At 38.3% G+C, this 27222-nt stretch overlaps 2 protein-coding genes across 4 annotated transcripts in view; one reads left to right on the top strand and one right to left on the bottom strand.

The window, feature by feature from the left end:
• Nucleotides 1-336: 336 nt before the first annotated feature.
• On the bottom strand, nt 337-25416 carry DEPDC4 (DEP domain containing 4). Its single transcript, XM_059404450.1, is given in 11 exon segments — nt 337-384; nt 11339-11483; nt 11705-11749; nt 11846-11984; nt 13278-13439; nt 20098-20243; nt 20363-20367; nt 20870-21028; nt 22024-22037; nt 24639-24830; nt 24978-25416. Coding segments are annotated over 11 exon segments (1494 nt in total).
• SCYL2 (SCY1 like pseudokinase 2) overlaps nt 24886-27222 on the top strand; it is a 59614-nt gene continuing 57277 nt past the window's right edge. For all 3 annotated transcript variants that reach the window (XM_059402271.1, XM_059402270.1, XM_059402269.1), the window contains exon 1: nt 24886-25124. The gene's annotated coding sequence lies outside the window, so the exon portion shown is untranslated. The remainder of the gene's footprint in view (nt 25125-27222) is intronic.

Here is a 27222-nt window from a genome sequence, read left to right as displayed (position 1 = left end):
GCTCTTTCTTGGAATTCAGGCTCAGCAGAAAGAACTGAAGTGCAAGGATTGGACAGGGAAAGAATCTAAAATAGTTTTATACCCACTAAAGACATCAAAGTAAAAAAAAAAAAATTAAAGAAAACAGCTGATTGTGGCACTGATCTCAGGCTAAAGATAAGAGCTCAGACATTAGAAAGAATTCTGACAGAGCAGTACCCTAGGGCACTTAGCAACATAGGTGCTTCTGCTGAGGAAAGACATCCTAACTTGAACTTAGATTCAACAGGTAAACAGGAATTTTTAAAAGAGGGGGGAAAAGAAAGGACAACCAAACATTAAACATTTGAGGGATACTTAAAACACCACAAGAGGTACACCAAATCGAGCAACAAGAATGAATCCCTAAGGGAAGAAAACAAACTTAAAAGTAATAATCTCTCAAAGACTAATGAGGCAAATGCATCTATCACAACAGATTACTATAACAGATCCTAGAAATTAAAAAATAGGATTACTTATCCTTAAATGATGGGCTGAATAGTAGAATGGACATTACTAAAGACTAAAAAGAAGCTGAGGGAATTTTCCCACGATGTAACAATTGAGCAAGCACTAGGATGGCTGGGGCAAGAAGCTAGCCAATACTCACAATGTAGACTATGTTGTCTACCTGATACTAAGAGCCTTCTCTGTATAAAACACAAATATCCTCATTCCTGGAGACTATTGTGAGACATCCATCCATGTATTTCTTTCCTAAAGTTTCTAGTTCCCGGGTTTCCTGTAGTTTTCAAGTATCTGATCCTCTGGTCAAACTGTTAGCCACCCATATGTTCACGCAAATTGAGCAAGAAAGGCTGTTCTGGGTCCTGCTGCTGGGATCATTTTGCTGCCCTGCTGCAGGTTAGGCATGCACAGCAGCACGTCAGTGTCAGGGAGAAGTGCTATTTACGAGACTGGATTCAGGCTGGACAAGAAAATTCCATGAGCTCAGGCTTAGAGCACTTTTACTGCACACACTGTTTACCTTCCCTCACCCAACATCTGTGACCTTATGGAGGTTATCTAATACCAGAGAAAAAACTTCAAACCTGGTTTGCAAGTGGTTCCATGTGGCATGGCTCGTCCCAGCCAGAAACAGAGTGCTGGCACAGATCAATTATTGATGAATTACTGAATTCATCAATACTGAATAGTCAATAATGAATTACTATACTCATGAATTGAATAAATCAGGCAACGAAAGAGTTGTCTAATATAATTGGCAGAGTCAAGTGACAAGAACTGGGGTTACAATGCTAACTTTTTAGATTTTTATGGTCAAAAGTCTTTCTCGCCCATAAGCAATTGCATACTTTTTTAAATTTTTTTTTATTTTTTTAAAGATTTTATTTATTTATTTGAGAGAGAGACAGTGAGAGAGAGCATGAGCGAGGAGAAGGTCAGAGGGAGAAGCAGACTCCCCACGGAGCTGGGAGCCCGATGCGGAACTCGATCCCGGGACTCCCGGGACTCCGGGATCATGACCCGAGCCGAAGGCAGTTGTCCAACCAACTCAACCACCCAGGCGTCCCAGCAATTGCATACTAAAAACACTTCCAAAAACACTTGTAGAGAGTACAGGGAAGAAAGAATGCCAGAGGAAAAGGTCTCAAGAATGCCTTTCAGTCTTGAACATTCTTTATGTATATAAGTTGTGAGAAGAGAAAAGTTTTGTATCAACATTTATTACTTTGAGTTAGAAATTATTTTTCTAAGAGGAGGGAGTAGGGGAGGGGGAGAGGGAGAGGGAGAGAATCCCAAGCAGGCTCCAGGTTCAGCAGTATGAAGCCCAATGTGGGCCTCCATCTCACAACACTGAGATCGTGACCCGAATCAAAACCAAGAGATGGATGCTTAACTGACTGAGCCACCCAGGCACCTCAAAAAAAAAAAAAAAAAAATCTTTCATTTACCTGGCTAGTACCTGAGAAAGTGCATAAGAAGTTTAAGCAGAATCCCAAGCACTAATGAATTAGGCTCTTAATTTTCATAGAAATTTACTGAATATTCTAACAGGAGGTAATGTTTTCGATGATTGGACCTGGACTTTATAGAGGGGGGAAAACTTTATAAATCCTCTCTCAAAAAGGAAAAATATTTAATCTAAATACGAATAATAATACCCTTGGGAATTCTAAAGCAGGGTGACTGTAATTTGTGGAGCTGTCACTAGGTGGAGCGGAACTGTTGGGTTAGGAATTCATGCCTCAGAACCTCCAAAAACTATTCAGTAGAAGTCAACTTTTCTTCGTAAACAAGTTCAATTGAATAATAGTGTATTTGTTGGCCAAAATAAGCTTTATTGGAGAGTGTTATAAGAATTTTTCATTCACTTTATACAATAGTAAAATATTTCAAGCATTGCTGAACAACTAGTAATTCTACCAATTCTAAATTGGATTTCACCTAAATCTAGGGAGCTTACTTGCTAACATTTTCCCTTCTGAACTCCCTTCTGAAGTCAAGTATTAAATCAAGATCTTTGACACCAGAGCCCATATCCTGATGTTACCTGCCATACCACACACTTGCCTTTGTATCTTTGATATTTCTGGTCCAATCTTTGAAATACAAATCTATGCATGTACATTTTTACTCTAGAAAAAAAAAAAAAAAAAAAAAGGCTCAGAGGAAAGATGTTTCCTTAAGGTTGTATGTAATCCCCTCAGCAGCAGATACAAAGACATGGTCATATCCTTCATGCATTCCTCAAAGTTCTAGCCTTTCACAGTGATACTGAGCAATCCCCCAACCTGATTCTCCTAATAAGGAGACTCTCCCCTGCACCTCTTCCACTAAAGAATATTTGGCTGCATGTTTTCAGTGTTTTCCTGATCCCTTTAGAACTACCCTTTCAAGGGCGACTGGGTGGCTCAGTGGGTTAAAGTCTCTGCCTTTGGCTCAGGTCATGATCCCAGGGTCCTGGGGGTCAAGCTCTGTGGGGAGCCTGCTTCCTCCTTTCTCTCTGCCTGCTTCTCTGCCTACCTATGATCTTCATCAAAAAAAAAAAAAAAAAAAATCTTAGAATCACCCTTTCAGGTCTCCTACTGGAGATATATCAATGTCCTCCTCATCTCAAAACACCCACAGATTAGGGTAGTCATATCTTCTAGTATCATAAAATTATTTTACTTTGTTTTCTGTTTTGTTTTAAGTGGACAGGAACTCAGAATTCATCCAGCGAATACCTTTATTTTAGCATAATATCTGAACGTTGAGAATAATAGCTTATTCATAAAGTAAAAGCAAAATTTTGAAAATAAATATACATCAATAAAGGCCTTTAGTATATTCTCTGAAGACAGAATCAATAGTGTTGATTCTCTAATTCGGTGGTTCTTAATGTGCCTAGATCATAATACCCTTTGAGAATCTGGTGATGCTGTGGATTACTTCCTAGAAAAACACCATAAGCACATACACACACAAAAAATTGCACATGATTTTAGAAAGTACATTGTATTTCAGCCCTCTGAAACCTTTTCACACTCTTAATTGAGAACTTTGACTCTAAGGATTCAATTTCAAGAAACTATCAGTTTTTGAACAACAAAAAAAGATGACATTACTTCAATATATATTTTTTCAAGTACTTATGATACATTCTTCTCTGATCAAAGCGCAAATTAAGACCACAAAAGAATGTATTGCTGTGTAACTTTCAACAAGGATTTAATCCGCAATGTATATGGCATTGAAAAAATGATGTCACAAAGTGACTTAACCAACTTAAAAAAAGAGAGAGAGGGAGAAGACAGGAGGGGAGGAGGAGAAAGGGAGGGGGGAGGGAGAGAAGAAGAAGAAGACCAGGAGGGAAGAAGAAACCCATGAAATACTCTCTGGGGTGATGAAGATTTAGAGAAGCCAAAATCATGGTTTTAGATATTAAAGAATTTTAGATTTGTGACTTTTAAAATATTCTACTTTAAAAAAAATCTTACTCTGTTTACACAATTCACAGTAGCCTAAGAAAGTAACTTAACAATAATACATACAAAGGAAAGTGCATGCTTTCTTCAGAGAACAAATGAATTAAAATGTTCCTTTTCTGTGGGAAGAAAATTTTTTAACAGAATTAACTGTACCGGATCCACGATAATAGCACATTTAGTAAGTACTTTTAATGGCATGATTAAGTGAATCAGCATACATGAACTTAATTTGTATTCCTTTGTGAAGTTAAAAACTTTCTTAACTTTTTAAAGGTATACTCTCTCAGCAATTCTCAAATATGCAATACAGTATTATTAACTATAATCATCATGCTGTATATTATATCTCCATGACTTATGTAAGTGGAAATGTGTACCTTTTGTCCACCTTCCTTAACATATTTTAAGGATAATCACACAATCTTCAGGCTACATTGTCTCTGAAGTCTAAGTATAGCAGTTTGAGAAAATCACCAGAGAATTGCTTGTATTTACAAATGGTAGTTTCTTGCCCCCCAGAAGTGTTAATGTAAAGCTTCTGGAAGGTGTTTTGAAATTCCTTAAATAATTTCTCTTTTTTGTTGTTGTTTCAAAGACATGTTGAGGTTACTATTGATTTGAAGAGCCAGCTGGGGAAGACATTGAGCTGTCCTTTCCTTTTTTCTCCAAACTCCTTGTTAAGTGTTGGCAAAATGTCTAAAAGTCTTTAAAAAAAGTATTAAAAAAAAAGAAAATTTGAAAAAGCAAGTAAGAAAAAAAAAAAAAAGACAACAACCTGAAATGTATATATCCAAACTGGCCTCATGCTGGACTCATTTTTTTCCAGAATATGGTGGATGATATTACTTTTGCTCATATTTTCTTTGCCTCAGAGTAATAAAACTGCTTCTTTACAAAGCGCTCCCTAGCAAAACGGGTACTATCTTATTTTACATATATTATTCATTTGATCTTCAAAATGTCTCCATGAAGTAGGAGAAGCAAGGAACTCCTATCCTAGTTTCAAGACAAATACACAAGGGATTTAAGTGTTGTGGTTAATAAGTTGGAAGTATATGGGAGGAAAAAGTTTTCCTTGACCCTCTTAGGGTCTCAGGCTGGGTCTCAAAAGTAAAGTGTGTAAAGACAGATTAAGAGGAGAAAAACATACAAATTAAGTTTTGTTTGCCACAGGAACCTCCATAAGGAAATGAAAACTCAAAGAAACAGTCCTCATACTTTTATGCTAGGTTTGATGACCAGTAGACACTTGTAGAAGAATACAATAGGCTGAGTACCAGGTAATTGTAATAAACTGGGGAAAACTTAGCAAGGCCTGTTTGTTCTGACTCTTCTTGTGTCCCTTTGTTTTCAGAGGTAAAGAAGCTCCTTACCTTGAATGTAAGGAGGGCACCTCTAACAGGACTGCTTTATGGTTTTTATTTATTTATTTATTTTTAAAGATTTATTTATTTATTTGACTGACAGAGATCACTAGTAGGCAGAGAGGCAGGCAGAGAGAGAGGGGGAAGCAGGCTCCCCGCTGAGTGGAAAGCCCGATGTGGGGCTTGATCCCAGGACTCTGGGACCATGACCTGAGCCGAAGGCAGAGGCTTTAACCCACTGAGCCACCCAGATGGCCCTGTTTTTTGGCTTTTTTCAGGGAAGGCGAGTGATGAGCAAGGAGGGAGAAGGTCAGGGTGGCTTTCCTGCTCCTGCCATGTTTTCAGACTCTTTCAGCTTAAAGTATTCAATATGCCAAATGTCATATTTTGGGGTGGCATGTCATGAACCTCATCAGAGGCATGTTCAAAACACAAATAATTTTGTGAACACGAGCAGTGCTTTTTTCACTGTTCTGTGAGCTGTGTTAGCATGTCAACTAAGCGACTCCTGATGCTCATCTACAATTGAAGATGCCTTAGCCCCCACACATGAAAGAAGTTCTTAATCAGAGTAACCTTTGAAATCCCGAAGGCCATCAATTTCAGGGTTTTTATCTATCGTCAATAAAATGGCTTTTACTTAAACACACCTATGGTGATACCCTGGAATTAAACTGTCTTTGAAAATTTAAACACCTGGACCCAACCTCTATCTAGAATCTACATCCTTCATATAACAATAGAGTAGTAGCTTCACATGAGTGCATACCCTGTGCCAAACTTATTGTACTTTTCCCTCATTAAGTCTTCAGTAACCTCAGGTCTAGGTGTGTAGGTATTATTAGTATTAGCCCTACCTTACTGACAAATAAATAAATAAAATCTTAAAAATTTTTCAATTAAATTATATAATGATACAATCTGAATCTTATTCAATAAGGGATAAACTTCACAAAGAGACAAAAGAACGATGCTATTTAGGGGGAAATATTGAGATCATTTTTCACTTTCCAAATGCTTGCCGCACATAGCCCTGTGCAAGGACTCATATTCATTATCTTTCTTTAAAGCATGTTGTTGAATAGAAATAAATATTAAATGCCTGCAACTCCTCCACTTCTCTCAAAAGCCAAAAGTAATGAGAAATTGAATGTAAAAAGCTACAGTAGTAATGGCATCCGAATGAAGTTTAGTAAGATATGATTGAATTAATCCAAAAAGATTCCAGATGCTAAGTTCAGAATACTTTATTAGCGTTGTTGTTTAACTGCATCCAACAGACAGGATACATGTGGCAACATACCCTTTGCCATATGCCCTGTGTTTAAAGAAAGGAATGAGAAAAAAATCTATTAGCTGAGAAGTTCCAAGTAAGTCAGGAAAATAAATTTATGTCCCACCGTATGAATGCTTTTTCTAAAAATTAGTAATGCCTTAGAAACTTTTTTTTAAGGAAAACAACATTACCTACTTTTCTAGTTGGCTAAGTAAATTAACTTCTCTCTAAAGCTTCAATTACCTCACCTATAAAATAGGATAGTAGTAATGCCTACAAAAAATATTGTATAGAAGAAATAATTTCATAAACCTATGTTAGTTTTCAGCACAGTGTCTGACACATAGTAGTGCTCAATATTAGTATCAAGTAATAGTAAATGTAGTAATAGTATTTAATATCTAAATAATTATACAATTTAAATATTTGTAATATTTTAAAATTTATGATATTAGTATTGAGTATAAATGTTACATATTTAATTATTACCCAGTGGGGTAGATGCCATTCTTATTCCCATTTTGTAAATGAGGAAGATGAAGCACAAGGAGATTAAGCCACCTGCCTGGGTAATTTGGCCCCAGGACCCACAGTTAGATCTATTATGCTATTTTGCCTCTCACGTGACAATCTTAGGAAATTAATACTGAAAATATTTGATAGTTTAAAGAAAATCCAAACTAAAGAATGAGATCAATTGCCACAAGACATCGAGTGAAACAATTCATGGCATTTATTCAACTGGGAAGGTCAGGTTCCTCTATAAAACTAGGTCATTTCCTAGAAAAGAGAAGGAAAGGGGTGAGAGAGAATGACACATATGAGAAAGAATCTGAGACAGTCAGAAAAAGAGATGAGAGAGTGAGCAGAGGAGCAAGGAAACAGGCAGGTAGGTAATAGAAGGGGAGGTGAGACTTGGAAGCAGCACTGAGAGAGAAAATTTTCACCTTTTTAGATTAAAGGTAATCAGACAAAGAGCTTTCAAAAAGAACTACAGGGGGTACCTGGGTGGCTCAGTGGGTTAAAGCCCCTGGGCAGCTCAGTGGGTTAAGCCTCTGCTTTCAGCTTGGGTCATGATCCCTCGGTCCTGGGATCGAGCCCCACATTGGGCTCTCTGCTCTGCAGGGAGCCTGCTTCCCCCCACCCCTCTCTGCCTGCCTCTCTGCCTACTTGTGATCTCTGTCTGCCAAATAAATAAATAAAATCTTAAAAAAAAAAAAAAAAAGAACTACAGAAGAACTTGCACTGGAGATAAAAAAAGTTACCTTCATATAACTATCTTTTATTATATATTTATTACACACTCTCCCTTGGTTCCTTTCCAACTTACTTGGCTATAATAGTCTCTTAATGATGACGAAGGAACAAATCTGAATCAATATCTGGTATGGCATCTGGATCTTCTCCACATAGAAACTTCTTAAGTTTCTTACAACCAGATCCAACATAAAACAGTTCTTGTGTTTTATCCAACATAAAAACAGGTATTGTCAAATATTTAATATGAATTTTTTTTCTAGCCAGGAATCCAACATAAGAAAAACCTCTCAAAATTTTTGACCAATGAGTAGAGGAAGAGGGTTGCAGATGGAGAGAGGGGGCGGGTAGCAGAAGGTCTCTGAATTATAGAGGGTATAAATACTTGAAACTTTTTTAGAATTCTTCATATTCTATTTTCTACTCTCATGTATGTACTTTAACTGAAACTAGGCTAACCAATCCTTAGTGTAATGCTCTCCTATAATAATGAAAATTTGTATTTCCATAAAAACACTGGTCTAAATAATCTTACATTGTAATTACATGGTCCATATATAAATGGTTGCTTTTCAATATTACAATTTTATTCTTTTAAAAATGATAAATATTCCTTTCCAGTTTGGGTTACACAAAAGTAATCCCAGATTACTATATGTATCTGGGGTAAATAATCCATCAGCTAATATTATTATGGAAGGCACCCCACGCAGCTCTTTTATCCTGGACCCTGGGATACATTTCCATTAGCTTCAAATGTACTGCCAATTTTCAGTCATGGAGCTGTCCCCATTAATTCGTTCTGTCGTTCAGTGAAAATTTAGTGAGTGATTGCTATGTTCCAGACACTGTTCTAGGTGATGAATAAACAAACCAAAATTCTGAAGTAAAAAAAGAAAAGAAAAGTTTCTGAACTCATGAAATTTATGTTCTCTTGGGAGAGAAGAACAATTTTTTAAAAATCAGCAAACACATAATATAATTTCAGGCATTTAATTAAGTGCCATTAAGAAAGCATAAAGCAGAGTAAGAGGTTAGAAGGAAGAAGATGGGTAGCTATCTTAGGGAAGCTTTCTGTGTTTCTGAGATGATAACATTTTAAACAGAGGCCTTCACAGATGTGAAGGAATAAGCCATAAGGTTTGGGAGGAAAATGTTCCAGACAGGCTTGTAGACAGTGTAGGTAAACCCTGTAACAGGGAAATGCTTAGACCCTATCATAAATAGCCAAATCTCAGCCTCCCTGAAATACTCTATCCCAGGTTTCCAGAAGCATCCCCTCATCCTTCATTTATTGAATCCTACCCCCTTGTCAAGTTCTTTTGTGGCTTGTTACAAAATTTGAACGAGTGAGTTTCTCTATGACACCGCTAGTTCTAACAGGACAGGGTAACTTTTCGGCCATAGGCAGAAAAGATAATTTATTTACCTAGAGGAGGAGGCAGGGTGAGAAAGAAGAATGTGCAGAAGTTAAGTGGTAAGGAAGGGGAGGGCAGGGGAGATGTTCATCGTAATTCCTACTTGGAATCTGGGGACTATTTTACAAGTAAATCATACACATGAATTTTGGTTTAGTGACTATAGAAGTAAAGATTTATGTAAACTTGGCCCCAAGCTCCCTTTATTATTATTATTATTATTATTATTATTATTATTATTTTGATGAAAAACTAAGTACAGAATAACTGACTTAAGAAGAATATATTTCATTCTACATTCACAAATGGCGGTGGGGCACCCAGCTGGCTCGTCAGCAAAGCATGTGATTCTTGATTTCAGGGTCGTGAGTTCGAGCCCCACACTGGGCATAGCATTTACTTAAAACAAAACAACAAAATTCATAAATGGGGGACTGCTTCCATTATATATACTTAAAACCATCTTTTTCTCTGAAGTAATGAAAAAGAAGCTTCAGTTAAGGCTGACAGAACCGCTACAAAATTTGAGCAAATGTGTTTCTTGTGACATCAGAATTTTTTTAAAACAAGAAATTGAAGAAGGAACAATTCTTTGTAAAGGCTTTAAGAGAAATAATGCTAAAAATGCCACTGCCTGGTACTAAAATATAGAGTGAGGTTAAAAGACAATCTTTTTCTAAGATATTTCAAAATATATCAAGAATCTGACCCTATCTTACTAACTCTATTGCTACTCTTTTTCTTCGTCACCATATCTCTTGTCCAGATTAGTACAAGAGCCTTCAAAAAAGATGTTCCCACTTCCACCCTTGCCCCTGTACAACCCATTCTCAACACAAAAGACAGGATTATCAGGATGCCTGGGTGGCTCAGTGGGTTAAAGCCTCTGCCTTTGGCTCAAGTCATGGTCCCAGGGTCCTGGGATCGAGCCCTGCATTGGGCTCTCTGCACAGCGGGGAGCCTGCTTCCTTCTCTCTCTCTTCCTGCCTCTCTGCGTACTTGTGATCTCTGTCAAACAAGTAAATAAAATCTTAAAAAAAAAAAAAAGACGGGATTATCTTTATAAATGTCAGTCAAATCAGGCTACTGGTACTGTTCTCAAACCCTCCAGTGATTCCCCATTTTATTCCAAGCAGAAACAAAGTTTCTCCAATGGCTTACAATGGCCCCCAACTTCTCTGACTTTATCTCCTACTACTTTCCCCTCTGCTCACCACTTCTTACTGGTCCTCAGCATCCACGCATGCATCACCCCTAGGTCCTCTGCACTAGGAAGCATAATCTCTGGGTGTGGCGAGAGAAGCATTCTCCAGCTAGGCGAGAGAAGTATTCTCTCTGCCCAAGACCTCTATCCTACACAGACCTCACAGCCATTTCGCTGAATCTCTCTCCCCCTTCCAGGCTTTGCTCAACTCTTTCTTTTTTTTTAAGATTTTATTTATTCATTTGACAGACGGAGATCACAGAGAAGTTGGCAGAGAGAGAGGAGGAAGCAAGCTCCCTGCTGAGCAGAGAGCCCAATGCGGGGCTCGATTCCAGGACCCTGGGATCATGACCTGAGCTGAAGGCAGAGGCTTTAACCCACTGAGCCACCTAGGCGCCCCTCAACTCTTACTTTCTTAATGAGGCTAATCTTGGCCGCCTTAATACTGTAAGCTCCCGCTCTCCCTCACTCTAGTACCCTAAATCCCCTTAACCAGCTCTTTTCCCTTTATATTGCAAGTATTCCATGTATTGCCTTCCATCAAACTATACGACTTGATGATTTATGTATATGATTTATATGATGTGTATTTTTTTATTGTCTGCTGTCCCTTGCTTGGATATAAACTCCTCAAGGGCCTGCATCATTGTGTTTTGTATGCTGATGTATTCTAACCGCTGTAACAGTGCCTGGCACTTAGTAATGCACCAGAAATGGGTTGAAGAAATGTATCAATATGCTTGTAAATATTGACATTGTTTTAAGACTGCTTCTTCTTTTTAGTGGATATGGGGAGATAGCATCCCTTCAAACTTTGCACATTACACGTACTCAGTAAATTATTTATTAAGTGAATGATTTACCTTTTTGCTGGACACAAATAGTTTAGTAATAAATGTGCCCGGGCAAAATGCCAGAGATACCTTGAATAGCTCAGAGTGATACTCCAGTAAAAACCAGACTTCTTGTTCTGTCCATACTTTTTTTTTTTTTTTTAAAGATTTTATTTATTTGACAGAGAGAGAGAGACATCAAGAGAGGGAATACAAGCAAGGGGAGTGGGAGAGGGAGAAACAGGCTTCCCACTAAGCAGGGAGCCCCATGTGGGGCTCGATTCCAGGACCTTGGGATCATGACCTGAGCTGAAGACAGACGCTTAATGACTGAGCCACCCAGGCAACCCCTGTCACATACTTTTTCAATAATGATCTCATTTGCAAAACTGCTTTGATTTGACAAGAGTTTTCAGGATCACTGTTTTGTTATCATACTGTAAACAGAAAGATTAACCTTAGCTTAAATGCTTTTTTTTTTTTTTTTTACAAAAGACCAGGAAATTGTTAAAACAGTTATTGAAAAATTTTCCCTGTTTTTGTAACTTGTGGGTGTTAGGTTCTGATACAAGAGTTATAAAGGTAAGTAGCCCTCATGATTCTTCTCTAACATTGCGCAGTAACAATCTTAGATACAGTTATGCTGTTTCAAGTGCTTCTATTCTTTTCCCATTTTCTGTAACATGGGTTACAAAAAAATGAAGATTGTAATACTTGGTAGTCAGTTATAAGGCTATGATGCTGTATTTGGTTTGTGGATTCTTTTTTACAGGAAGAAGGTTTTATGGTGAAATATTTCAAACACACAGGAAACTATTTTTATAATTCTACAGGGTGCCTGGGTGGCTTAGTCCGTTGAGGGACCAACTCTTGGTTTTGGCTCAGGTCATGATCTCATGGGTCATGGGATCAAGCCCCCTGCCCAACTCCAGCCAGATGAGAGTCTTTCCCTCTTCCTCTCTCTTTCCCTCTCCCCAGCCACTCTCCCCCCTCCCCCTCCCCCTCCCCCCACACACTCGCTCTCTAATAAAAAATGAATAAATCTTTATAATTCTATATGGCAAGCATAATTACATCCATCATTATCAAATAACATTTTATTTTTAACAAGAAATTATATGGCTACCTACATAGCTAAAAAAGTGACATAATGTATGTCACTCAGTTTTTATTTTTGTAAAAGATCGCCAAAAGATCTGATGTAATACATCAGAAATTAATATTTCCAGATACCTCAGCTCTCTAATGCTATACTATATTAAAGTATGTTTCTTACAATGCCCCTGTGATATAGTTACCTTAGATCTAATGTCCTATACTATTAGTTACATTTGATAGTACAATTTACATGGCAGGTAACATTAGTGATGTGAAAAAAGACTTCATCAAGTACTTTGACACCACTGAAGAAAAATATTAAAATGTAATACTCAGTTTATTAAATGTTCTATTTTTTTTAAGTAAGCTCTACATCCAATGTAGGGCTTGAACTTACGACCTTGAGGTCAAGATTCATATGCATTACCGACTGAGCCAATCAGGTTCCCCATGAAACTTGTATCTTTAAAAATATTTTAGGGGTAACTGGGTGGTGCAGTCAGTTAAGGGTCTGACTCTTGATTTCAGGGTCATGAGCCTGAGCATGTCGTCCCTCTTCCTCTGTTCCTTTCCGCACCCTTGCTCTCTCTCTTTATAAAATAAATAAATAAAATCTTTTAAAATATTATTATACAAGGGCGCCTGGGTGGCTCAGTGTGTTAAGCCACTGCCTTCAGTTCAGGTCATGGTCTCAGGGTCCTGGGATCGAGCCCCATGTCGGGCTCTCTGCTCAGCAGAGAGCCTGCTTCCCCCTCTGTCTCTGCCTGCCTCTCTGCCTACTTGTGATCTCTCTTTGTCAAATAAATTTTAAAAAATCTAAAAAATATATATTATTATACAAAAAAACTAAGATTTAAATATCTTCTTTTACCTAAAAGTTCAATAATTCCTGACTGAATATCAGAATACTCATCAGTTAATAGGCAATCTCTCTCTTGATTATAGTATTTTATTATGACATCAAAGAGTATCTTCTGCATACTCAGTCTAGTCTTTCCTTTTGGTACTAACTGCTGATTAATTGTAACTATAACTGGTCAGGAAAGTATCCAGACATTTAAATGATGCATTAATAAACCGGTTGTCAACCCCAGAGTTAAAAACAAAAACAAATAGTTAACATTTCCATTAACTACCTAAAAACTGATAAAATATAATTAAATCTAACTTATATTTAACCAAATCTAAAGAGACTAATTTTGAAAGACACAGTGAGAGAGGGAGAAGCAGGCCTCCTGCCAAGCAGAGTGGGGCTTGATCCCAGGACTCTGGGATCATGGCCTGAGACGAAGGTAGATGCTTAATGACTGAGACATCCAGGCACACCTCATTTATATTTTTCTTAAGTAGGCTGCATGCCCAGCATGGAGCCAAACATGGGGCTTGAACTCATAACCCTGAGATCAAGAGTTGGCTGCTTAACTGACTGAACTAACCAGATGCTCCTGACCTAGCTTTGAAAGCCAACAATAGGTCAATTCCAAATATAAAAAACTGCTACTCAAGCTTAAGAGTTATTGTACAGATCTGAGAGAATATAAGATTACTAATTATAATTTTATTCAAGTGACACAGATAACTGTATTTCTCTCTTTTAAATTAAAATACAGTATTAGCTTAGTCTTAACTTGGGTTTTTGGTCATTTCTTTTAAGAGTTAATGAAATTTTTCATTATCCTAATCATGAGATAATAATTAATGTATTGTTTTTCCTTTAAGTCAAACAAAATTATAAAAGTAGTAGCTATTGTAAATCTCTTGCAGAGCTCCCAACCTGGTAGCTTATGCATTAAATTTGGACCATAGCTATGGGTTGTTTTGTTACAAAGTATTTTGAATAAAATTAACTTGTATAAAAATGACAGATTTCTTGTAAAATTCTGGGTTTCAAGTTTCCCTGTAAAAAAATCACAAGATCTCATAAAACACTGGGCTTGAATTCAAATGCCTAACCACAGACAGTTGGTATGAATTATTGGATACTCTCTTTGGGTTGGCATGTCATTTCCAGTTAACCATAAACCCTACCACTCTGTTGTACCCCAAACAGTATGGCAGGGTCTCAGTTACCATTTTCTTGATACTATAGGTTTTGCTGTAGTTTTCCCTGCAGATATTTCTATCTCTGTGTTAAGTGGGAAAAGGAAAAATAGCCTGAGAGGGCCATACAATTCAAGCAAAACAATGGTGTATGTATCTTTACATGATCGATAATTAAGTACTCCCTTGATCTCTGATCTGTCTGTCTCCTAAAGGCATCTCACTTTGCTACCTTTGAGTTAATGACCAAAAAGAAATCAAATTAGTAGTCTTTTAGTGAAGACTTGGTATCATAAGTAGCCTCTAATCAATTAGTCCACATTTGTTAGTACTAATCTTTTGGCATGGCACTGAAAATACATAAAAACTAGTGGACTTTCAGCAGCCATGCCCTAAATAAGGAGGCTGACATAGCCACATATGAAATGGGCAAAGGCAAATTTTATAAAATCACTGAGAAATACAAGTAGATATATTATAAATAAGTCCAAAACTGGAAAAAAAAAAGAGTATTCTGCAGCAGCATCAAGGCAGAACATTAACTTATTCAACAAATATTTATTGAGATCTAGTTTGTTCTTGGCACTGTTCTTGGTGCCAAATATATAATGGTAATCCAAACAGGCAAAAATCCTTGCCTTAACAGAGCTTATATTCTAGGGGAGGAGGATGGGAGACAATAAACAGAGAAACAAACAAACAAGAAGTGAAATATGTAGTGTGTTTGTTAGTGATTAAGTTTTATGGAAAGAAACTGAGCAGAGAAGAAGAGAAGCAGTGCAAGATGTGTTAGTATTGCAATTTTAATCCTTTTTCATTTATTTGAGAGTGCACGCACTCGAGAGAGGAAGAGAACATGAGCAGGAGAAGGGACAGAGGGAGAGGGAGAAGCAGATTCCCCAGTAAACAGGGAGTCTGATGTGGGACTCAATGCCAGGACCCTGAAATCATGACCTGAGCTGAAGGCAGACGTTTAACCAACTGAGCCACCCAAGTGCTCCAGTATTATAATCTATCCTGTTTAGGATAGATTATATACACATATACATATGTGCATATATATATATATATATATATATATATATATGATGTATATATAAAAAGAAAATATTCAGTGAGGAGACTGTACTTGGCGTCATTTATTCATTAAATGTCTACACCTACCAACAGCTAGGTGCTGTGCCCTTCAATGGGGATACAATGATGAACAAGAAAAGGACTTTCCCTAAGTATTTCACCCTCTAGTGGGATTAAAGACAAGTAAGTAAACAGGCAATTTCATTAAGTGTGCAAATGTTTTGGTAGCAGGAGTACAGTATGTTCAGTAGGATGCAAACTTTGTTTGTACTGAGGAAAACTTTGTCCAAACATATTCAAGTAAGTCAAGTAAAACATATTAACAATAGAGTTGCTCTAGCTGGTATCGACGTTTCTGAGACCTACCCCACAGAAATGAGGGAGAGGTTGTATTCTGCACCCTAACATTTCTAAAACAATACACACATATATTTTTGAAATATTAGTCATGATATTATTAGTAAAAAAACCAAATAACTGTAAAAAGCAAACAAGTCTCAGCAAAGGTGCACCTTAACTCTTCATGCTAAACAAATGCAAATTTGCAATGAAGCCTGCAGTGATCACGCTGCTTTACCACTGCTAGGAGAGTTCTCAACACAAGTGAAGTAGTTTTTTAGTCATTTGGAAATTAAGAAATGGCTTTTCTCAAAAATAGAGGAACTAATATTTCTATTTCTTGGATGAAATTTATATAGGTGTGCTGCCAATTGCACACCTTTAACCAGCCTTTTTTTTTTTTTTTTTTTTTTGGTATGTTCTATACTCAACATGGAGCTTGAACTTACAAACCTAAGATCAAAAGATTTATTTATTTATTCATTTGGGGGGGGAGTGAGAACAGGAGCGGAGGCGGGGCGGGGGGAAGGTCAAAGGGAGAGAGAAGCAGACTTCCCACTCAGCAGGGTACACAATTGGGGGAGGGGGGGGCTCTATCCAAAGACCCCAGGATCATGACCTGAGCTGAAGGCAGATGCTTAACCAACTGAACCACCCAGAGGCCCCAAGAATCATATATTCTCATCAACAATAATCAGATTATGGAAAAAGCCCAAATGTACATGGACCAATGAATGGATAAAGAAGAGGTGGTATACATACGTAATGGAATAGTACTCAGCCATCAAAAGAATGAAATCTTGCCATTTGCAACAGTGTGGATGGAGCTAAAAGTACTATGCTAAGTGAGATGAGTCAGAGAAAGACATATACCATATGGTTTCACTCATATGTGAAATTTAAGAAACAAAACAGATGAACATGAGGGAAAGAAAAAAGAGAGAGAAGTAAATCATAAGAGAGATTCTTAACTACAGAGAACAAACTGAGGATTCCTGGAGGGAAGGTGGGTGGGGTATGGGCTAAAGGTGTGATGGATGTTAAGGAGGGCACTTGTTGTGAGCACTGGGTGTTATATGTAAGTGTTGAAACACCAAATTCTTCTCTGAAACTAATATACTACATGTTAACTAATTAGAATTTAAATAAAAACTTGGAACATTAAAAAAAAAAAATAGGGTCACGTGCTCTACCAGCTGAGCCAGCCTGAACCTCTAACCAGCCGTGTTTTGTCAAAGAGAAAGTAGCTTAAATTGTCTTGTTGGCCAGCTAATTATTTAATTTTATAAAATCAGCTAGTGCCTGTATTGTTTTATTTCTAATTTTATGTCTGTTAATATGTCTGCTGGGGTTGTTTTTTGCTAGAAGATCACGAAAAAAATCAGATTTCAGTGGATAACAACAGAAAAAACCCATTCATGCCTGATTTGTTAGCAATGGGAGAAACTTCCAAATGTACTTGCTCCAGAAAATTTTGGTTTGGACATTTTTCTTCTAAGCAAGTGAGTTTTTTTTGCACTAAATACGTGAGCAATCAGTGAATTTTCAAGTTAGTTCTCTTTTGCAAACCTTTTTACAGAGACAAAAACCGGAAAACCCCTCAAACTGCTAGATTTAAAAGGCTTTTGAAGATAAAAGAGATTTCTTAGTAACCTATGAAAAACTCCATTGAAAACTATGCTTTTGTTAGAAAGAACAACTAAAATAATTTTTGTGTTTCTCTGTTCTGAAGGCTGACACATTCACTTGGAGCAAAGAGCAATCATACACCAAATACATTTCAATCGTTCTCATGTCATAAGTTAACAACACTTTGCTGCAACAATAATGATAAAACACTGATAAAAGTATGGAAATCTATGTCTGAATCTGAGGCCATTCATTAAATGTGGAAACTTGGCAAATTATCTAGTTTCTCTAAGACTGTTCCCTTATCTATAAAATTATCAGTCTAAACTAAAGCAGGGGTTCCCAGACTTGGATGATTTTTGTTTTAACATAAAAACTCTCTTTTTTCTTTTTACAAAGCTTAATAGTTTATTCTTTTGTGACTTAATGTTTAAAATTTCTGGCTAAACGCAGTAGTATTTAATCTGTATATATTCTTCTTAATTTCATCTAACATTTTCTGTTAATTCTATTACCCGTAAAAGAGTATAAAAAACTTATGTACCATTTAAAGTATTTTGTGGGGGGCACTGGGTGGCTCAGTTGGTTGAGCGTCTGACTCTTGGTTTTGGCTCAGGTTGTGACCTCAGAAAAAACCCATTATGGGATTTGAGTGGGCTCTGCACTTAGTGCCAAATCTGCTTGAGATTCTCTCCCTTTCCACCTGCCCTTCCCACCACTTGTTCTCTTTTTCTATTTATTTTAAAATAAATAAAACCTTAATAAAAAAAAATAAGATGTTTGGGAAATAAGATATCAGGGAGGGGAGAGATCTAGAACCCCATTCTCTTCTGTAGGAAATTAATAGATGTATCTAAAACAAAAGATCATGAGATGGCATTATAAGCATGCTATTTAGGTATAAGAGATACAAGTTGTAGATGGATGTCTCTGGGGAGGAGGAAATGAGTGAGAGGAGAAGGGTAGGGAACTACTAATTTTTGTTAATAAAACATGTAGGACTATTTGAATGTTTCACATTCAATAACAACATTTTAAAAGTACATCAGAATGCCAGCTTTCCTTTCCTACTATGTTTTATGTATTTATTTATCCTTCTGAGTCTCAGTTTCCTCAAGTATAAAATGGAAGTTTTAATCCTTACTTTAGAGGCCTATTGTTAATCATACATACAAAATGCATAACAGATTGCTTAGCAAGGGAAAGACCCGATAATTGGAAACTATTTTTTTTTTAAAGATTTTATTTATTTGACAGACAGAGATCATAAGTTGGCAGAGAGGCAGGCAGAGAGAGAGAGAAAGGGAAGCAGGCTCCCTGCCGAGCAAAGAGCCTGATATGAGGCTCGATCCCAGGACTCTGGGATCATGACCCGAGCTGAAGGCAGAGACTTTAACCCACTGAGCCACCCAGGCGCCCCGGAAACTATTTTTTAATTGACATATTTACTGATAAATTATAGCCATCTTTAGTTAGGAATTTCTAGAGATACCCTACATCTTAAAGGGGAAATGATGGGACAACTTGTTTTTCATGCGTAGTAGATAAGAATCACTTTTGCTTGGCTCCTCTTCCTCTGAGTGTCCATTAGTCTTCCTCAGAGTTCTCTTTTAGTCCCACTTCTCTTTTATTGCCCCCATTTTGGGCACCTCGTCTTTCCCTTATGACACTTCTCTTAATTATTGTTATATTTTGCTCCTCCACGGTGCAAATCATTCTCGTCTTGCTTCTGTAATGATTTGACCAAATGCAATAAAAGATGTAACCATTAATGAATTACGTATGCATTCCTCTTAACTGCCTTGGTTATGGGGCTCTTCTTTCCACCTTTAGGGGCAACATAAGGAGAAAACCACAAGTAGATGAAGTAAATAAAGTGTAGCAACAGGTTGCTTAGTTTGTCCTGAAAGGTAAAGGGTGGGGAGATGTTTGGGAAGGGTTTATACAATGGAAAAAGGATATGCTTATAGAAGATGGTCTTGGATTATACATAGTGAGGACTGGTAGTGAGTCTACATGTCTTTTTTCTGGTAGTATGGATTCAACACTTCAGTTAATCATAGTCATTGTAAAAAAATAAATGTTACTGAATCTATGTTGGCTCCCCTGTCTTGTCTAATTCCTATGTAGAAGGAAACTCTAATAAAGGAGTAGAGAATCAATACACCAAACACACTACTTTTATCATATTTGAAAAGTCAATTCTTGGAGACAGTAATGTTGGTTACCAGCAGTTATGAGGAAGGGAAAAATGAATAGGTGAAGCAGAGAGGAATTTTAGGGCAATGAAACCATTCTGTGTGATTCTATAATGGTGGATACATGTCATTACACATTTGTAATATATAATATATAACACAAAGAGTGAACACTAATGTAAACTATAGGGTTTGGATGATAATGATGTATCAAAATAGGTTCACAGATTGTAACAAATATATCACTTTGGTACAGGATGTTGATACCTATGGGGGCAGGGGATACATGGGGATTCTATTTTCCACTCAATTTTTTGGTGAACCTAAAACTGTTCTAAAAAATAAGGTAATTAAAAAATCAGCTCTTCCTTACAAAGTTCAGGAAAAAATAATGAAAACTGAAATTACCTTTTTTTGAAAGTGAAAGAACAGTTTTGTCAAATATGATATTTGAAGGTAAAGCCATATTCCCACTCATTGTATGAATAAGTCCCTTTATTCTTTCCTCACCAATCTCTTGTGCTAGAGGATTTGAAATCATTTCATTTCCCGGTCTGTTAAGAAAGAATATGTGGACTTTTCTATTCTATTCTATTCTCTATTCTATTCTATATATTATATGTGGGATCAGAATTTCAAATATACATTTTAACTTATTAAAACTTATTTAGACACTCCCTATTTCCACAATGGATTTCAGGGAGCTTACAATAAAAAACCGCCAGTAATAAATTTGTTAGATAATAGAATGTCACCAAGAGAGGACAAATTAGGATTGTAAATAAATAAAATATACTAATTCTAAAGTTAACATGATTACTATAATGTAATAGAAATTTTTTACTCTTAGTTTCCAGATAATCTTGGCTCTTTTTTCTTTGGCTAAGTCACTTTTCAAAATTATAAAGCTTATAACTCATCAAAGAAGATACAAAATTTCCTTGTAATTCTGAAAAAAAAAAATGTGGTAATGTCTTCCATAGCGGTTTTAGAGCAAACACAGACATGGATTAATTTTCACATGGCTTTTTTTTTAATTGGCTTCTGAATAAATCTGAAAGCATGATGTTTAAGCTGAGCTCATCAAAGTCAGTTCTGTCCGAGTCTAAGCACAATATATTACAGTATATTGGCTGATACTAAACTTAAAGATTCCTTCACTTTTATTTCATCAGTTAACCCATTCGCAGAATCCTTTTCTTCTTTTGCAAAAAATATAAGATGATTTATTGCCTAGAGATCTGTAGAGACTACTGTTTGAATTTTCAAATTCTAATTCCTTTTCATTTTTCAATAGCTTCATTCCTACTGGTTCAAATACTTTATGATTCATTAGAATGTGCAAAGACAAACTCCTTTAAGAAGAGAGGTGTCATTCAATGGAATACTATGCAGCCATCAAAAGAAATGAAATCTTGCCATTTGCGACAATGTGGATGGAACTAGAGCGTATCATGCTTAGTGAAATGAGTCAAGCAGAGAAAGACAACTATCATATGATCTCCCTGATATGAGGAAGTGGTGATGCAATATGGGGGCTTAAGTGGGTAGGAGAAGAATCAATGAAACAAGATGGGATTGGGAGGGAGACAAACCATAAGTGACTCTTTTTTTTTATTTTTTTTATTTTTTTTATTTTTTTATAAACATATATTTTTATCCCCAGGGGTACAGGTCTGTGAATCACCAGGTTTACACACTTCACAGCACTCACCAAATCACATACCCTCCCCAATGTCCATAATCCCACCCCCTTCTCCCAAACCCCCTCCCCCCGGCAACCCTCAGTTTGTTTTGTGAGATTAAGAGTCACTTATGGTTTGTCTCCCTCCCAATCCCATCTTGTTTCATTTATTCTTCTTCTACCCACTTAAGCCTCCATGTTGCATCACCACTTCCTCATATCAGGGAGATCATATGATAGTTGTCTTTCTCTGCTTGACTTATTTCGCTAAGCATGATACGCTCTAGTTCCATCCATGTTGTTGCAAATGGCAAGATTTCATTTCTTTTGATGGCTGCATAGTATTCCATTGTGTATATATACCACATCTTCTTGATCCATTCATCTGTTGATGGACATCTAGGTTCTTTCCATAAGTGACTCTTAATCTCACAAAACAAACTGAGGGTTGCTGGGGGGAGGGGGTTTGGGAGAAGGGGGTGGGATTATGGACAGTGGGGAGGGTATGTGCTTTGGTGAGTGCTGTGAAGTGTGTAAACCTGGTGATTCACAGACCTGTACCCCTGGGAATAAAAATATATGTTTATAAAAAATAAAAAAAATAAAAAAAAAAAAGAAGAGAGGTGTCATTACACTACTTAGGCACATATTTTGCATAAGATGACTTAATACTACATCAACAGGAACAAAACCAGTAAAACAGTGTTTGTATGTTCATAAATGATGTCTCCTTTTCATTTCCACCTGTGTCTGATGGGAGTGAATAATACCATCCCATAGCTGAGTAGATTGAAAAGGACTAGAGCATCCTGAAAAGAAAAAAAATTAAACATGTTTCTTACAAATTTAGAATACTCAAAAATATGTAGGCTTCCCAGTTTTGACAACCTTATGCTTTTATAGGGCATATCTGCTGCCGGCACCTCTTTTCTTTTCCTCCCATCTTATGTAAACCATAATCTATTTACTAAGACTGCACCATGTCTGCCAATAAAAAACAGAGTAAACCCAGGAACTTGCTTCACTGGTATGGAATATATTATTGTGTGAATTTATAGACCCTTAAGTGTTTCATGATTAACTGCTAGCTACACTTAGAATATTATTTTAGGGCATATTTAAAGAATTGCACACACACATTAGAATCCTGATTATTAGAGTTGTGGCTTCATGATGCTCTTTGCTTTTTCTTTCTTCATTTTGCCTCTCTTGACCAATGGCAAGATCTTCATGAAAGAGATCTAGGCCAAGAAGCTGGACAAAATGAATTAATTTATCTGCCAGTTGTTCTGTAAAAAATTTTTTTTTGAGGAATAATAAAAACCTGAAAACAATAAACCTGGGTTATATTTATATAGATTATGTCATAGCTTTCTGTGGAATATTAAACAGCTAATTTGGAAGAATGAAATTTAGAGTGTGGAAGGATTTCATTAGGTAGGAAAAACAAAACAAAAATGAAAGCAAGTGGAAAATGTGTGTACCATCATCTTAGTTACATGAAAATTAATTCCTGAATTACACACAAATATATGTAAATAAATAGAAAGGTCTCGGGCACCTGGGTGGCTCAGTGGGTTAAACTGCTGCCTTCGGCTCAGGTCATGATCTCAGGGTCCTGGGATGGAGTCCTGCATTGGGCTCTCTGCTCAGCAGGGGGACTGCTTCCCTTCCTCTCTCTCTGCCTCCCTCTCTGTCAAATAAATAAATAATTAAATAAAAAATAAAAATAAATAAATAGAAAGGTCTAGAAGACTAACCTTCAAGCAATTAAACTTTGTGTTCACTTTTTATATATATTTGTGAACTTTTAAATAATATACATACATACATTTTTCAATTAATTGGAGACAGTAAAATTTTTTCATTGAGATATATATAATTCACATATCACAAATCTACCTTTGTTTTTTAGATTATTTCTTTTAAAGATTTTATTTATTTGAGAGAGAGAGAGAGGGAGAGGGAGTGAGAGAGCATGGGCAGTGGGGAGAGAGAGAAGCAGGCTCCCGCAGAGCAAGGAGCCCCAATGGGGCTGGATCCCAGGGCCATGAGTGAGCTGAATGCAACTGCTTAACCAATTGAGCCACCATGAGATCCCTATTTTTAAATTATTATTATTATTATTATTTATTTATTTATTTTTAAAAATATTTTATTTATTTATTTGTCAGAGAGAGAGGAGCGAGAGTGAGCACAGGCAGACAGAGTGGCAGGCAGAGGCAGAGGGAGAAGCAGGCTCTCTGCCAAGTAAGGAGCCTGATGTGGGACCCGATCTCAAGATGCTGGGATCATGACCTGAGCTAAAGGCAGCTGCTTAACCAACTGAGCCACCCAGGTGTCCCTAAATTATTATTATTTTTTAGTAGGCTTTATGCCCAAGGTGGGGCGTGAATTCACGACCCCATGATCAAGAGTTACCTGCTCTGACAACCAGTCACCCTGGAATTCACCCTTTTAAAATGTAGAATTCAATGGTTTTTTAGTACATTCACAAAGTTGTGCAACCATCACTATTATTTAATTTCAGATCATTTCATCACTTCAAAAAGAAAGCCATACATAACAGGATGCCCAATTTTCCATAATAGTCTGTGTTTATGACAAAATGACAGAAATAAAAGCCCCATCACCTTCAAATGTCTTCTGTTACAGAAATTGTCCATCTGTTTATCCTTGAAATAGTAGCCCAATACCCTGTGGGTACTGTGGAGACAGGAGTAAGGGGTAGAGGGTCAGGAGTGAAAAGCGAGGAATTGACTGATGAAGAAGTGATGGGCGACTAGGTAAGAGGGTAGGGCGGAGTGGGGTGGAAAAAGCTATGATGGGTGCAGACAAGGGTCGACCATCTGTCTCTCTAACCTTCATCATTAAACAAGCAGGCTGGGTTAAGGACATAGTTCTCATGCTTGCCACCTTGTACTTTAACCCTTGTTGTTCTGAGTAAAGCCAGAGGGACCTGTAGCAGCGTTGGCGTCCTCTGGGCACTTACTAGAAATGCAGAGTATCAGAACCTATTCCTGAATCCAAACTGCATTTTAACAAAGTCTTCCGATGATTTGTGTGCATATTAGTGTTTGTGAAGCACTGCTTCCCTGGACACCCCAGGGAGAGTAGCTCGAGAAAAAGCATAGTGACTCTTCACCCAGGACCAGAGAGGACAGGTGGGCGGGGAAACGGACGGCCCTCAGGAGTCAGGTCCAAACCACCCGCTCCTCTCAGCGGCCCTTCCCTTCAGTACGCATTTGGTTACGATCTATAGGGCTCTCTGTCCTCCTTTTCCGACAGAAGGTACCGCTAGGGCTCACGAAACTCCGCCCGCTCGGTCATGGCCCGGGAACCCCGCTCCAGCTGACAAGACTACGGAACCGCAGGGTCGAAAGAACCGCCACTCGCTCGCGCTCCGGCTCCTCCCCCGGCTTGTAACCCCGCCCCTGAGTACCGGGTTGGGGCGGGGCTTATAGTCCCTGGGTTCCGCCCCTTCCCAATCTGTCGGAAGTGACGTCATTCCCTGGCCGGCCGGTCTTTCGGTCTTCTTCCCCCTCCCGTACTCTTCTTCCCCAGTCCCTCCCCTCCCCTCCCCCTTCCCTCCTCCGGCTTCAGCCTTTGAGGCCGCACGGGTGGAGGAGGCTATGGAGTAAGCCGGCGGCCGCGGCCACACTCTGAGGCTGAACAGGAGCCGCCAGGAAGCGTTTGGGGGGGCGGGGGAAACGAGCCCCAGCACCGCCCCTCCGGGGAAAGAGGGGAAGAGGTGAGTGACCGCCCACGGGCAGCGGGCGATCTCCTTCACCTGCCACACTCCCTCCTGGGCTCTTAAGGCTAGCGAGGAGGGAATAGGGAAGGACCCGCGCCCAGGGTAGGCCTTCCCAAGGCCCTAGAGCTGGTGACTGTTGCCTGGTGACGGGCCTGCGGGGTGCGGGCCGGGACGGTGGGCGCCCTCGCCGAGCCGGGCTGGGGGAGCGGCGAGGTCCGGGGAGCAGATCCGAGAGGCCCGAGTCCCCCGAACAGGCCTGGAGGCGACGGGAGACCAGGGCCGGAGTCATCTGCGGGAGGAGAGCCCCTCTCTCAGGCCTGGAGCTCGGGTTTCCGCGGTGGCGATCTTGGTTCCCTTTTGGGAAATTGGACACTACTCCGCGCCTGGGTGAAACAGCTCCAGTCAGTTCTGAGGTCTGCACCTGATTACCTGGGTTACCGAACGGCGAGCGCCCTACCGCCAGGCGTCCTTTTCAGACAGTAGCTGTAGTTCTGGAACGGAAGGTTATTGTGTGTGAGGTGGGTGGGGCAGGTGTTTTGTGAAGACTAACACCCCCCTCAGTGGCTCCTGCGCCCTTTTTTTCCTAAGCGGGAGAGAAAGGGTGGAGGAAGGTTTAGACCGATAAAGCTTGCGAAACTTCTTGGGATCCGATTGAATACACACCTCTGATCACCTATTAAGGAGACCACTACTCGTAGGTCAACCCCTATAACAATCTTCCGTGGAACTGGACTCGAGCGACTTAAAAGTGCCATGTCAGTAGTGACTTAAACTTGTAAGTGCAAACTAATTTGTTCGTAGGTCAAAATCAGGCATTATTTGTATGATGATTTTTTTTTTTTATTTAAACAAATTGGATTCTGTGAATAATAAGTTTTCTAAGTAGCGTTCCCACCTCTATCCATTCCGGAAAATTAACATAGTTTAACGAGAATGCTTCAAACCTTCCTGTCACTTTGAAACCGATCATGTTCTGGTAATGGCTTGAGAGTCAGGTACTCGTTCGGCTTCTTGTCTTATTCTTTAATATAAATACTCATGTTAAAGCTTAAAAATGGCTTATTAGCTGAATGTATAAATAGAATTCTTGAGACAATATTAAATTAGTCATAAAAGATGCTTTTGGAAGATTGTGTAAAGGAAAGGAACCTAATGGAAGGTAAGGATCATTCTGTTCAGATCCACTTTACACACATGCCAAGACCTATTCTTTTGTCCCTGAGATCCAGAAACACCCAATAAAAACAGATGCATTGTACTTCTATACAATAGCATACTTCTGAACAGTTCGACCCAATAATTGGGAATAACTACCCTACTCATGTTTGAAATTCATTATCTCCCCCCATCACTAACAATCCTCGTATTGTGTTTAACTCAAGTGACTAGCTTCACCATCCCTTTCTATAGTAGAAGTGTGACATCTTCCTGTCTTGCATGACTCATATGAATTTTTCTTGATGTTTATTAATTGGGCCTCTTAATTATGTCCACTCTTCATTTCCACTACTAGTACCCTAGTTCCAGCCATCATCATCTCTCATCTGAAGTATAACCAGCTTCCTAATTATGGCCTACCTGCATTTTTGTGGCCAGATCTGTAGTTTTCCACACCAGATTGAGTGACTTTTTCAAAATGCAGATCTGATCACATTGTCTTCATGTGTAAAGCCCTTTTAAGAGAAACTAGCATTCTTAACAACCTGTTTGGGTCCCTGGTTACCTTTCCAGCCTGATCTCCACAATGAGTTCTGGCGTTCCTTTCTTCCCCAGTCACTCTCTTTCTGTTCGGCTTCAAGGATGTGCCTTTTGGCTATGATACTTCTCTGCCTGGAAATGCACTTCTTTCCTCTTGATCCAGTTACTACTGCCTATTCAGCTCAGTTCGGGGAAGGCTTTCTTGAATAGGATAGATTCCCATAATTTTGTTCCCATGACACCATTGCAGAGTTGCCATATTTATTAGTACTTAATAAATTAATGGAATATTTCTCATGATACTCTGTAAGTGCTAAATAAATGTTAAATGAATGAATTCGTTCAGTGCTTAGTAAATGTGCTAGGAGTTACATTAAGCATTTTATGTGTCGTCATC

Source organism: Mustela nigripes, chromosome 6 (assembly GCF_022355385.1).
Source record: "Mustela nigripes isolate SB6536 chromosome 6, MUSNIG.SB6536, whole genome shotgun sequence".
Classification (NCBI taxonomy): domain Eukaryota; kingdom Metazoa; phylum Chordata; class Mammalia; order Carnivora; family Mustelidae; genus Mustela; species Mustela nigripes.
The sequence above is the reverse complement of the archived record's forward strand: the minus strand, read 5'-3'. Positions and strand labels throughout refer to the sequence as shown.